Below are 13,705 nucleotides of genomic sequence, written 5' to 3'. Positions count from 1 at the left end.
TTAGACTGTTTACCTGCATCAGTAGCTAAACTATATTAATAGCATTTTGAGCAGCATAGTCACGAGAATTCAGAACTGATGATGGTGTATTCTGGGGGTCTTGCAAACATTTATTCATGAAGTTTTCTCTAATATGAACACTAGTTTGCTTTTGTTCTTTTTTTATATGGTAGCAGTGTTCTTAGTATGGATATTTTATTGATTAGAATAATCTAGGTTTCTTTGTGGCAATATCCTTGTTTTGGTTGTTTTTTATCTGAAAACATATCTATATTCCTTTAATTTGATGATTCACAAGATGTTTCCCTTGAGTGTGCTGGTTTTCTCACAGGCATTGGACAGGATACCACAGTTATGATGAGAAGTATCCCACTTCGAGGGTTTGATCAGGTAACAATTGTTACAGTTTAAATCTCTTGAGGTGTATGGGGGGAGGTGGTTTTTTTTCTTCCACTTAATTCAAGAAAAAGGGAAGTGGCCAATTTGATTTGCTCTCATTGTCCCATGGTTTAAAGTAGTGGTTCTTTACCTGGGGTGCATGCACCCCCTAGGGGTGCAAGATGCCCTTTCTGGGGGTTCAAGACATACCAGGTTTTTATGATATATCTTAGGTTTAAAACTGACCTACTTCAACGATTTTTAATAAAGGATGCAAGAACATATTTTGAGAACCAAACGGGTGCAAGCTGCGGTAAGGTTAAGAACCACTGGTTTAAAGAGTCAAAAGCTTTCTCTCCCAAATTAGCCTAGTTTCCACTCTTGTACTGTCTGAATCATTCTTGCTTATTCTTTCCAAATAGTTCTCTCATAGACAGATAACAAGCCTAGACATTTTCAGCTTGAAGGGTGAAGCTTTTGGAAAGATAGTATTCTGAAAACAGAGGCTTAGAATAGTAACCAGTATGCAACATTAGATATAGAAGTCATTCCCACTGTATTTAATTGGATTTTTAAAATAATTGTAAGTGGTAGATGATTATGGTTTGTTTTATAAGTGTAAACTTTTTTAAAATAGTATTTTCCATACTTCTGCACAAATGGGATGGGGCAAATGATAAAATATGGCTAATATCTCACGAATTTGAAACAAGGCACAAGACATAGTTTAACCTGGCTAATATCCTGGGATTCCTCCTCATCTTGCTATGAAGTCTACATCATAAATCCATAAGATCTTAGGTTATTTATTGATGTTGTGAAGTAGACACTCTGCTCTTGTCATAAAAAGCGTTAAAGCAGCCCAGGGAGAGGGCTGTAGCTAGGGGCCAATCATGAGAGACCTTGTGGGAGCCAATCAGAGCCCAGGAGGGCTATATAAAAACGGTGGCTGGCTAGGCTGGAGAAACTCTCATTCCAGTCCTGGAGGGAACAGGATCCAGCTGCCTACTAGCTGAGGTACAATGGACAAAGCAGTTCTGGGGAAAGGCAGGGTGAGCCGGGGAGCTCCAGCCTGAGTAGTACCAGGCTGAGGTCCAGGAACAGAAACCTGAGTTATAGGGAGGCAGCCATGGCAGGAAGAGGCATCAGGTCCTTACCTCCTTGCCTATGGTTAGTAACCATTGTCAGACTGCAGTTTGTCCCTGAAGTAATGGGCTTAGACAATGACTGGCAGTAGGGTCACTGAGGCCAGGTTAGTATAATGGATTGGGGGTTGCCAAAGTGTGGGATGGAGTTCCCGGAGGGAAGGTGCCATGGTCTAGGAGGAACGCAGGTCCTAATATAAGATAACAGAGCCATTAACAGAAAACAGGGAACAGCAGGTGAGACATCAGCTGGAAGTGGATGCTCCAGCATTGAGCAGAGCTAATTCCCAGAATGACCAGCTGGAGGCGCCACAGCAGTGAGTCCCACCCCGTGTTACAGTAGAGTTCCATAAATGTGTGGGCCCTTCCAAAACACTTACAGAATAACCTTTCCCTGGGAAATATTGTCTTATATGGATAGAAGCAATACATGAGATAATAGTTTAAGTGCAAAGAGGGTTGGAGGCAAAAGAAGTCTGGAGATTGTAACAAGGTTGAGATGGATGAGGTAATATTGATATATCAGGTTTCAGAAGAGAAATATCATAGGCCTGTGCTTTACTGTTTTGCCAGCCACAACTTTTAGCTTGAAAATGTGATGTATAAGCCAAGAACCAGCACTTTTTCTGTGTCAGTGGTTTTGTGATAATATCCATTTATATAGATTATAAACACCTCATCATATGATAACGTACAACCTGGCTCACTGTAGTCAAGAGCAATAATGACATTTTTTAATAAACCTGTCAGTGGGACATTTCACGTCTCAACAGTGGTGTGATATTAACTCAAACATATTAATCAAAATTGTCTACTAAAAAACCACCATTTTTCTTTTATACTAAAGCTTTTTTAGGATACCTGATTGATTCACATTTATTGCAGATATGTGTGATAGATATAGTACCAGAAGGAAGCTCTGTGCTAGTTGGGTTATGTAAAGGTTTCCATTTTCAGATTACCAGAAAAATTGAAATTCTGATAATGTAAGTTGAATTAGCTGATCTTTTATAACCTTTGGATATGTATGAAATTATTTGGAAAAAAGCCAACCTAGCAGTCCTTGCTTTACATTTTTAAAAAAAGATCTACAAACTTGAATCCACTCAGTGCTCTGGGAGGTAGTTAAGTATAACTTAGCTTTTTATTCCATTTATAAGAAGAGAATATGTGACTGGTGCAAGGGCATGCAATAGGTCTGTCAGCAGAATAAGGTTGACAATTTAGGACTTGTTGATTCTTTGACCTGTGCTCAATCCAGTAGATCATGTCAGCTGTCTATATCACACTGAACAGTTTTAAAATCCCAGTCTGATTATTTTGAACAGTTGGTTGTAAATAAGGCATCAGGGCAATTGTATACACTTGGTCTATATTTGAACGTAAGCAGCAACATAATTCAGTTCATTCACACATCTGTGGGTCTCGAGTTTGAGACATTTGTTTTTTGTTCACTGCTTGACCTGCGGGGAGTGGTGAGCATAGGACGAAGTTGGTCACCTGCAGAAGCAATGCTATCTAAAAGCTGGTTTGTTAAAGAGAAATAATAGTCAGAGGCGCCCTCTTTTGTAAGACATGATTTACTATGGATGTAAATATACTGATTCTGAAAATTACTGGTAGTCTCTGTAGTTGGTCAGGACCTAAGTTTGTCTGTCATGTGAGAAATCCCTAAGTTCTGTCAAGCTCACTGGATTTTCCTGGCACAGAATGAGAAATCTCAAGGTGTAAATATTAGGTTTTCTGTTAATGCAAAAAAAACCAAACCAAACCAAACCAAAAAAACCCCCACCACCTTATTTGTATTTTTACACAATGATATTTTACTCTTTATTTCCCATGCAGTTTGAATGAGACTAGTGGTGGTATATTATCTAAGCCAATGCTAGTCAAAACAAAGAAGATCTTTAGGACACAGCTGTTTACATTAAAATTATCAAGGGTTTTTTTGTGTGTTTTTTTTAAGGAAACTACTAGGAGGGGCAATGCTCCCTGCTCAGTATGCTTGCCAACCCTCCTATCTGTGGGGGTAGGCAGCCCTGGCCTCTCAGGCCCCCCATCCTGGCCACTGGGGAGTGTTGGGCCCATGCAAGTCCTGGCCAATCAGCCCCCCAGCTCTCTGGCTGCCAAGATCATGCCAGCCCCTGGGGGGTAAGTAAGCCCTGCTCTCCCCCTGGCCACCAGGGTGGGCCAGGGCCACCCCAGACCTAGCCTCTCACCTCCCCCAACCCCCCCACCAGCTGCCAGGGAGGAGGGGGCCAGGGTCATGCCAGACCTGACTGCCAAGGAGCAGAGAGTTGGGGCTGTGCCAGGCTCTTCCCCTTCCCCCAGACACCTGGGGCTATGACAACCCTGGCCTCTCAGCTCTCCCCCACCACACACGCAGCCAGCCCCAGCCTTCTGGACCCCTCACCCCTCTCCCTGGTTGCAGCTAGCCCCACCCTGTCACCCACCTCGCCGATCACAGCTCCAGTCCCTCAGCCCCCCACCCTTCTCCCCAGTTGCAGCCCATGGCTCTTGGCCCCTTGCATTCCTCTCCAGCTTCATCCAGGCCCGACCTCCCTCCCTCAGCCTCTTGGCCCCTCACCTTCCTTCCTGATCACATCTAGCCCTGGCCTCCCTGACTCCCCTCCATGGTTGCAGCCAGCCCTGGCCTTTCACACCCCCTCCAGCCACCAGCGGAGGGCCAAGGCCTGGCCATGGGCAATAGGCGCAAGGACAGCAGCTCCTCACTGCGCTCAGGGCCCCAACACTGTGGGACCCAGCGGGAACCACCACTTCCAGCTGCCTTGGGACAGGGTCCAGAGCGCTTGAGCTGTCACCTGCCCAACGCTCCAGCCTCAATACACCCCGTACCCAGCAAGATTAACGTGCCAGCAATGGTTTCCTGCAAAGGAAGGGGGAAAGTCCATGCCAGGGTCCTACTGGATGCCAGAGTGATGTGATGATGTCAATCTGTCATCCCACAGGAAAAACTTTTTTCTGTGTATAGATAGACAAGGTTGCATAGAAATAACAAAGTATGTTTGACGTGATAGATGTATTTACTAGGTACACAGATGAGTTGTGGATTTTTTAAAAGACTTGACCATTGTTGTTAAATAAAATATTTAAGTTTTTTTACTTCACAGCAAATGTCCTTTTTAGTAACGAATTATATGGAATCCTGTGGTACAAGATTTTTAAAGAAATGCACCCCAAGTAAAGTTGAAAAGCTGGAGAGTGGAAAACTGCAAGTTACTTGGAAATATGCTGACTCTGGCAAAGAAGAAATGGATGATTTTGACACAGTGATGTGGGCAATAGGTAAATTAAATTATTTTAAAATAATTACTTTTAAAAAATGCTTTCCATGAAATGAAATCCCTCACCCTTTGTGTTGTATGTTGTCAGATATCTTGTCCCTCTTCAGGTATTAGCACATGACTACTGGTTCTCACTCTCCTGTGCTTGACCTGTTCATTTACAATCCAAAAATTCTTTTTATCCTGATGTTTGAGAGGGCTGCCATTTCTACTACTCCATGTGCTCCACTGCAGTTCTCATCATCCATTCTGGAGAGAGAGAGAGAGAGAGAGAGAGAGGCAGCTTTCTCTAAGACCCACAGCATGTCACAAGAAATCTGGTAGCTGTAGGTATTTTCCTATCTTACACTTTCTAAGAGCTCAACTCTTTGTCCTCTACACACCTTCGAGATCGCAGGCACTAGTTCTTGTGGGGGACTTTAATCACCCTGACATCTGTTGGGAAACCAATACGGCAATACACAGGCAATCCAGGAAGTTTTTGGAGAACGTTGGGGATAACGTCTTGACACAAGTGCTGAAGGATTCGACCAGGTACCGTGCGCAGCTTAACCTTCTGCTCACAAACAGGGAGGAACTAATAGGGGAAGTAGAGGTGGGTGACAAACTGGGAAGCAGTGATCATGAGCTGGTAGATTTCAGGATCCTGACCAAAGGAAGAAAAGAGAGTAGTAAAATATACACCTTGGACTTCAAAAAAGCAGATTTTGACTCCCTCGGAGACCTGATGGGCAGAATCCCCTGGGATGCTAACATGAAGGGGAAAGGAGTCCAGGACAGCTGGCAGTATTTTAAAGAAGCCTTATTGAAGGCACAGAAAGAAACCATCCCGCTGCGTAGCAAGAGAGGCAAACATGGTAGAAGACCGGATTGGCTTACAGGGGAAATCCTTGGTGAACTTAAGCAAAAAAAGGAAGATTACAAAAAATGGAAACTTGGACAAATTATCAGGGAGGGGTTTAAATGTATAGCTCGAGAATGCCGGAGGTGGGGGGGTTATCAGGAAGGCGAAAGCGCAAATGGAATTGCGACTGGCTAAGGATGTGAAGGATAACAAGAAAGGTTTCTACAGGCATGTTAACAAGAAGAAGGTGATCAGAGAGGGTGTGGGGCCCCTACTGGATGAAGGAGGTAACCTAGTCACAGATGATGTAGGGAAAAGTGAAGTACTCAATGCTTTCTTTGCCTCTGTATTCACGGACAAGGTGGGCTCCCAGACTAATGCACTAAGTGACGCAAGATGGGATGAAGATGGATAGCCCTTTGTGGGGTAAAGAACAGGTTAGGAACTATTTAGAAAAGCTAAATGTACACAAATCCATGGGTCCGGACTTAATGCATCTGAGGGTACTGAGGGAGTTGGCAAATGTCATTGAGGAGCCTTTGGCCATTATCTTTGAAAAGTCGTGGAGATCGGGAGAAATCCTGGATGATTGGAAAAAGGCAAATGTAGTGCCCATCTTCAAAAAAGGGAAGAAGGATGATTCAGGGAACTATAGGCTGGTCAGCCTTACCTCAGTTCCTGGAAAAATCATGGAAGGGATCCTTAAGGAATCCATTTTGAGGCACTTGGAAGAGAGGAAAGTGATTAGGAATAGTCAGTATGGATTCACAAAGGGCAAGTCATGCCTGACCAATCTGATTAGCTTTTATGATGAGATAACTGGCTCTGTGGATGTGGGAAAGTTAGTGGATGTGATATACCTTGACTTTAGCAAGGCTTTTGATACGGTCTCCCACAATATTCTTGCCAGCAAGTTAAGGGAATGTGGATTGCATAAATGGACACTAAGATGGATAGAAAGATGGCTAGAAGGCTGGGCCCAGCAGGTAGTGATCAACGGCTCGATGTCAGGATGGTGGTCGGTTTCTAGCGGAGTGCCCCAAGTTTTGGTTCTAGGACCGGTTTTGTTCAATATCTTTATTAATGACCTGGATGAGGGGATGGATTGCACCCTCAGCAAGTTTGCGGATGACACTAAGCTAGGGGGAGAGGTAGATACGCTTGAGGGCAGAGTTAGGGTCCAGAGTGACTTAGACAAATTGGAGGACTGGGCCACAAGAAATCTGATGAAGTTCAACAAGGAGAAGTGCAGAGTCTTGCAGTTGGGATGGAAGAATCCCAAGCATAGTTACAAGCTGGGGACCAACCAGTTAAGTAGTAGTTCTGCAGAAAAGACCTGGGGGTTACAGTGGATGAGAAGCTGGATATGAGTCAACAGTGTGCCCTTGTAGCCAAGAAGGCTAATGGCATATTAGGTTGCATTAAGAGGAGCATTGCCAGCAGATCCAGGGTTGTCATTATTCCCCTTTATTCGGCTTTGGTGAGGCCACATCTGGAGTATTGTGTCCAGTTCTAAGTCCCCTCTCTCCTCCCAAAAAAGGATGTGGACGCATTGGAGAAGGTCCAGCGGAGGGCAACCAAAATGATTAGGGGGCTGGAGCATATGACTTATGAGGAGAGGCTGAGGGAGTTGGGTCTGTTTAGTCTACAGAAGTGAAGAGTGAGGGGGGATTTGATAGCAGCCTTCAACTTCCTGAAGGGAGGTTCCAAAGAAGATGGAGAGGGGCTGTTCTCAGTAGTGACAGATGACAGAACAAGGAGCAATGATCTCAAGTTGTGGTGGGAGAGGTCCAGGTTGGATATTAGGAAAAACTATTTCACTAGGAGGGTAGTAAAGCACTGGAATGGGTAACCTAGGGAAGTAGAGGAGTCTCCATCCCTAGAGATGTTTAAGTCTCGGCTTGACAAAGCCCTGGCCGGGATGATTTAGTTGGGATTGGTCTTGCCTAGAGCAGGGAGCTGGACTTGATGACCTTCTGAAGTCTCTTCCAGCTCTGTGGTTCTATGATTCTATGAAATTGCTCTCACCTGAAGTGGGAGAGCCAATTCCAGACTCAGTCTTCTGTACAGAAATGAATGATACCCTCTGAGCCATAATCTCCCTCTCTCGCTCGCTTTTTTTTTAAGAAGTGTCCATCTGCAAGTCCATTTGTTACTAAACAGTAACAGCTAGGACCACCAAATTTGTTATGCAGCCTTCTCCTATCCTAACTTAAAGCAAGGTCAGGGTTTGTTTGAGCAAGGATAATGGGATGTTCCTGGAATTCATTTGTTTTCCAAAACATGGAGGGTCTGATTGGAGGGACACAACACTGCACAGTCACCACTGGGAGCAGCGAGCACAGGGGACAGTTGTGCTGCCAAGTGACCACTGGGGGGCAGTCGCACCAGGAGGGAGGGAATAACTGGGCATGGGGCTTGCCATCTTGTCCACTAGCCCGGGTGAGTGCCCCCCCTCTGCCATAGACCCTTCCTCCTTAGCTCCGTTGATGGACCAGGAGCAGAGGGGAACCACTGGTGTCCCCCTGGAGCAATGCAGCTCAAGCCTGCTCCCCTCAACACCACTGGGCTGCCCAACATGGCCGTGCCATCAGGCCTGTGTGGCTCCTTCTTCCCCAGGCAAGCATGGGGAGTGCCACCGGGAGGCTTCTCTCCCTCTCTACACCCTCTCCGCCCTTTCCCCCCCCCCCCCGCCTTTGGGCCACACCCAGGCAATGCCAGATAAGTCACCCAATTAAGATTTTCCACTTCATTTATATCACATGTATAGAAAATGCAAAGCATTAATTCAAATAGAATCCAAAGTGTTGAATAATGTGTAACATAAAGCTTCCAGTACATAGAATGGGGGGAAAAATCTGCCTCACCTTTCACAACTCTGCCATCACCACCATTGTCAATTGGCCTTCATTTTCTGCAAGCCCTTATTTAGATTGTGCTCTCTTTGGGGCATGGGACCTATCGTGTTTGATTTTTGTAAAGCTCCACGCAGGATGCATCAGCTGAATCTGGGAGAAATCTGGCTAACAGATTGCATTTAACAAACCAGATAAGACTTAAACTTGTTACTCAGGAATGTGTATGACTCTCAAAAAAAATCAGTTTTACCATGATTTATTTAAAAATGTAATTATAATACTTCTGTATTATTCTCTCTTCTCAGTTGTGATTGCATTATAATGATGGGTTAAATTACTTGATCCATGAGAACTGAAGAGATTGTGATTTGACGAAGCTCACCAAGTGAGCCAATGACATCTGTGATTGGTAGGAACTTGGATTTTGTAACTTACAGCACTCTGTGGTTTGTCCAATAGACCACAAGTGCCATCCTAGTTGTCGCTTTTTCTGGGCAAAACTAACTTTTTTGTATCCCTGCAACATGAGGTGGGGAGGGGTATGTATGTTATGAATCAACTTTAGTTTGTTAGGGCTACTATTATGGCTCTCTACCTGAAAATAATGGGGTTCTTTAAGGTCCATTTAAAACTATTTTAATAACTGATTCCCCTCCCCTAGACCAGTATTTGACAAGACCAGAAAGCTCATGCTGTTTTAGAGGTGCTACAAGATGGAAACCGTTAGAATTATGTTCAAGAACTGAGGTCATTTCATTTTTCACACTTGCATGTTTCCCAAGCATCTTATCTGATTTGTCCCAGACTTTCCAGTAAAATTCTACCAGGGTCTATAGTCACACCTGTAAACTTCTGGTAGATTAGATTGTTTTTGGCAAAGTTGGAAATGGGTGCTGTTTGAAACCGAGCTGATAAAAGAAACCTGGCTTTAACCTTAACCATAATCTATAAAATGCATTAATATGCTACTGAAAGTCAGTTAAAATGTAAATCCAATTCACTGCTTTGATTCAAAGTAAAACTGAGTATTAGAAAGCAACTTTAGAGTAACTAAATTGGTTTATATTCTGGAAATTTAATAAGTGAAAAATATTTTCCTGTCAGTGTTCACTTTTGCACTCCATCCTTTAAGAATTAAACACATTAACTGATAAAGCTGGTTAATTGATGTGCAGTCGGGATATGAATCATTGTTTTTTCTCTGTGTCAACACACCCATACCAGGTGTCTCAGATAATAGACTGGGAAACTTAGTAGTGTTGAGGATTTCCTGTCTGCAGATGTGCCAGTTACAATGCTGATTGAAAAAAGTCAGCTTGTAGCATTAGGTAGAAATTAGCCTCTACAGTTAACTAGTTGTGGCCTGAATTTCATTGTTTAATGTTTAGATACACAGTGTCACAACAATGCTAGAATGTTATTAATTTAATTGAAACACAGAAGATATCTTCTTGTATAGTTTTAACACTGTGAGAGGAGCCTATTTTGTTAAGTAAAGTTTATTAAAGAAAATGTGATAGTGCTGTTCATGAAATTTACCGTATGCTAAAAATGTACAATCTGTAAATTTTATAGAACAGGATTTCGACTGTCCTAGATATTCATTCACCACTCCTGCTTGAGCTATTTTTAAATTATTCAACTTTTCCATTTGTATGGCTCAAGTCACTAAAACATGATATGTGTTGTGCCCCAAACAATTTTAAATCTAGTTGAACTGAACCAGATTTTTAAACCAGTTAGAATAATTGGGAGATGTGCCCTAATGTAGCCAGCAGGGCTTGTAAGACTCCTATATTTGTATGAAGTGTGACCATAACCATGTTGGTCCCAGGACATTAGAGAGACAAGGTAGGTGAGGTAATACCTTTTTATCTTTGTCATATTGTCTAACTTCTGTTGATGAGAGAGACAAGCTTTCAAAATGCAGAGTTGGTCCAATGAAAGATATTACGTCACTCGCCTTGTCTCACTTCCATAATGTCATTTAAAAGGCTCAAATGCAAGGGTGGGCAACCTGTGATCCGCATGTGGGCCACTAGGGGTCCCACCTGTGACCCACACAGCCCTGTATGTCCCCTCCTCCACACACCTCTTGCACACTGCGGCACTAGAGCCCCATACTGATTTGCTAATTTGTGCTCCATCCCTACTCTTCTCCCTTCCTCCATCCAAGGATTTGAACAACTGCAAATCAGCTGATTCATAGTGTTCTAAATAGGGTTGTCAGGTGTCCGGTATTGGTCTGGACAGTCCAGTATTTGTGACTTCTGTCCGGTTAAAAAAACCCAGAAAATACTGGTCATGTAAAATGTTTCTCTTGAATGTTTCACTTGGGACATTCTTTCCCTGCAGCATCTGGAGGAGGCAGGGGGGAGCGTGGGGATTTAAAGGCACAGTGACTCTTTTTTGTGTGCGTGTGCTGTTGTGGATTTGTTTTTGTTTTTTTGCTCAACCCATTTTTTCCCCACCATTTTTGGTATTTTCTGTGAAATTATCTGGCAACACTAGTTCCAAAAGTGCTGTTAAGGAGGGGGAGGAGTAGGAAATGTGGGGCTCCAGTGTGTGAGAGGTAGAGGAGGATGGGGGCAGAGATGGTGTGCATGGGCAGCAGATGGAACCCCAGTAGGCCACAAGTTGCCCATGACTGGCAATCAAGCAGCTTGCTGAGATAGAGGGCCACTCATGCAGCCCGCTCACTAGTCTTGGTTGTCCATCACTACTCAAATGGGACTATGTTTCATTGCTGAACAGATGCATTAAAGTTTCTCAATGACATGTAAGATAAATCTTCTATCCATGCTGGCAGTTATGTACTGCTCATCATCATATTTGAACATCTATCAGAACACTGTTGTTTCAGAAAAATTCCCACAAGTTCAAGATAATGGGACTCTTTTGTAAAGGCAGTCTTTTGAAATCTGCTATTATGCAGATAACTTTTTAATGTTAATATAGCACCTTTTCTTTCTGTAAGACTTCAAAGCACTTGCAACATGGGGGCCTGGTTCATCACTGCTTTGTGTCTTATAGAGTAATTTATACCTGCACCATCTGAATATAAAATGCACAGCTCTGGAGAATCAGATCCTACATGTTCAGATTACTTCATCAGCCACTAAAATGCTCTACCCTGAGGGATGAACGCAGCAGCTGTTTGGCTGCATACAGCAACACTTCATAATTATTTGTAACAGGAATAGAAGAATAATGTATCTACTTGAAATTACAAGGGGGAATTTAAGAAGGCAAAACATATTACTCAAACTGGAATTTGCCTGCCTCATCAAAGATAACATCCCAAGTACAGTGAAAAGTGTTAGATGATATTTAGTTACTGCAGATCTGGGTGGGAGCTAATAATCATGTAGGGCAGCTACACCAGATGTGTTTATAAAAGATAAAGACACTTTCTTCCAAGTTCATGGTTCCCATTTAGCAAGCTAACTGTGCAGTAGTTGGGCCTCAGATCATACTGGTTAAAGATATGTTTGTATGCCTCCCTCTTGCTTTCCAAAAATAAATCACCATGTGTTCATAAAAGCTTGATATTAAAAACTCTCAATGTAAACAGAATAAAGGAACTATGAATTACAGTTGCTAGTCCATCTTTAACTCACTATTATGCTGGTGATAAGTGATGTATTATCATGATACAGCTCGTAGGTGCAACAGGATAAGTTAAGGAGCCTGGCAATTGTTTATTTGCCTCTGTTAGTTGAAGTCTTAAAAATATTTTGGCTTATATTTTTGTGGTTTAATAGTTGTATGTCAAATTTTGCTTAAATTTTCCCTGTAACTTAAGTTAGAGAAACTAATATTCACTTCCTTTTCTGAAATATTTTTGTTCCTGTATGTTGCTAAAGAGCTTCCCTGAACCATCCCAAAAATGGCTGTAGCATTAGGTCACTCTTTCTAACAGGTGATGTCAACAGAAGAGCCCAATGTGTGCATGTAGGTCATCGAGTCTCTGGTCCTTGTCTAGTCCTATGAGCTTTTGTGGAAGGTGCTCAGATAATAGGGTGATGTGTTCCACTATTAAATCCTAGATGGGCCAGATAGGCTCAGAATGGAGGAGACAAGATCAAAGAAAAGAGGACCAAACAGCTTTAGTTTTAAAGATATGTTAGGTGATAGTGACTTCTTGGCCATTCAATGTAATGTGATGCCTACATCTTAAGAAACTCTCATTAATTAATCATGTCTGAATTAATCAATGGCATGTGGCATTCTATCTCACCACCCCACCACAAAAGCCTCTTCACTTCACAGCATCTTATAGAGGTTCCTCCATCAGGCTCCATTGTCTTGGGATTGCTTCTTGCATGCTCAGTGCTGGTGGGTGATTTTTTTCTAGCTCTGAGCTAGCTATGAATAAGTTGGTAAGTTCAGGTGTGATTTCTTTCTATAGAGGGCTTGGTGGTTGGTATGGGGAAATGGATTCCCTTTGATTTCTGAGGTTCATAATTTTCTTGTGACATCTTTTAGTGGGATTTGGGGAATCTCAAATGTGAGGGTAGTTACTCCTGCCTGATGGAGCACTAGCAGAGTGGGCTTTCCTTGGCTAATAATGTTGCAGGGTTTAGGAAATAGGGCTCCATAGTCTCTCCCAATACTATCTCTTCAAACTCCATCCTGGAGGCACTGGTAAAGTGAGGACCCATGCCTGCAAGACTTACTGCAATAGCACCTTTGTACCACCACCTCCTTTTAATCTTTTCTGTAGGAGTCATTGACAGAATAGAAGCTGTGCTGTTCCGTCCCCATGCATCCACTTTGATGGTTGGGTGAAATTCTCCGTTATGCATCTATTTTCACTTTGGTGAAATGTTAAGGAGCAGATTTTATCTATTTCCTTTGAATCTGTTGAAAAGTATTATGGAGTGGCTCCTGCCAATGCACATATGAAAGTGCATGTCTTGAGTTCCTATCTACTGATAAAAACAAATTTTATGAAATACCCCAAAGTTATTTTCATAGGCAAAATGAGATGGTCTTCTGGTAAACTGCTGATGCAAAATGAGCCGCAAAGATAGAACCACCAAAAGCAATAGACAATTTACAGGTTAGCCTTACAAAGAGAGCATTGGTTTTCAGATGTATGCCTTGGAACAAGCTTTTTTGGTCTCTCTGCTTGCTGTTATGTTTGCACTTACCCACCACTGGGATATGGGC

General features: G+C 42.8%; 1 protein-coding gene across 2 annotated transcripts in view; it reads left to right on the top strand.

Moving 5' to 3' along the window:
* TXNRD2 (thioredoxin reductase 2) overlaps positions 1-13,705 on the top strand; it is a 75,838-nt gene that overhangs the window by 26,648 nt on the left and 35,485 nt on the right. For both annotated transcript variants that reach the window (XM_075898330.2, XM_075898329.2), the window contains exons 10-11: positions 299-390; positions 4,655-4,829. In XM_075898330.2, coding sequence (XP_075754445.2) covers positions 299-390; positions 4,655-4,829 — 267 coding nt within the window. The remainder of the gene's footprint in view (positions 1-298; positions 391-4,654; positions 4,830-13,705) is intronic.

This window comes from Pelodiscus sinensis, chromosome Z, assembly GCF_052426305.1.
Source record: "Pelodiscus sinensis isolate ZL-2025 chromosome Z, ASM5242630v1, whole genome shotgun sequence".
NCBI lineage: Eukaryota > Metazoa > Chordata > Testudines > Trionychidae > Pelodiscus > Pelodiscus sinensis.
Note: the sequence above shows the minus strand (reverse complement) of the source record. Positions and strands in the feature narration are given on the sequence as shown.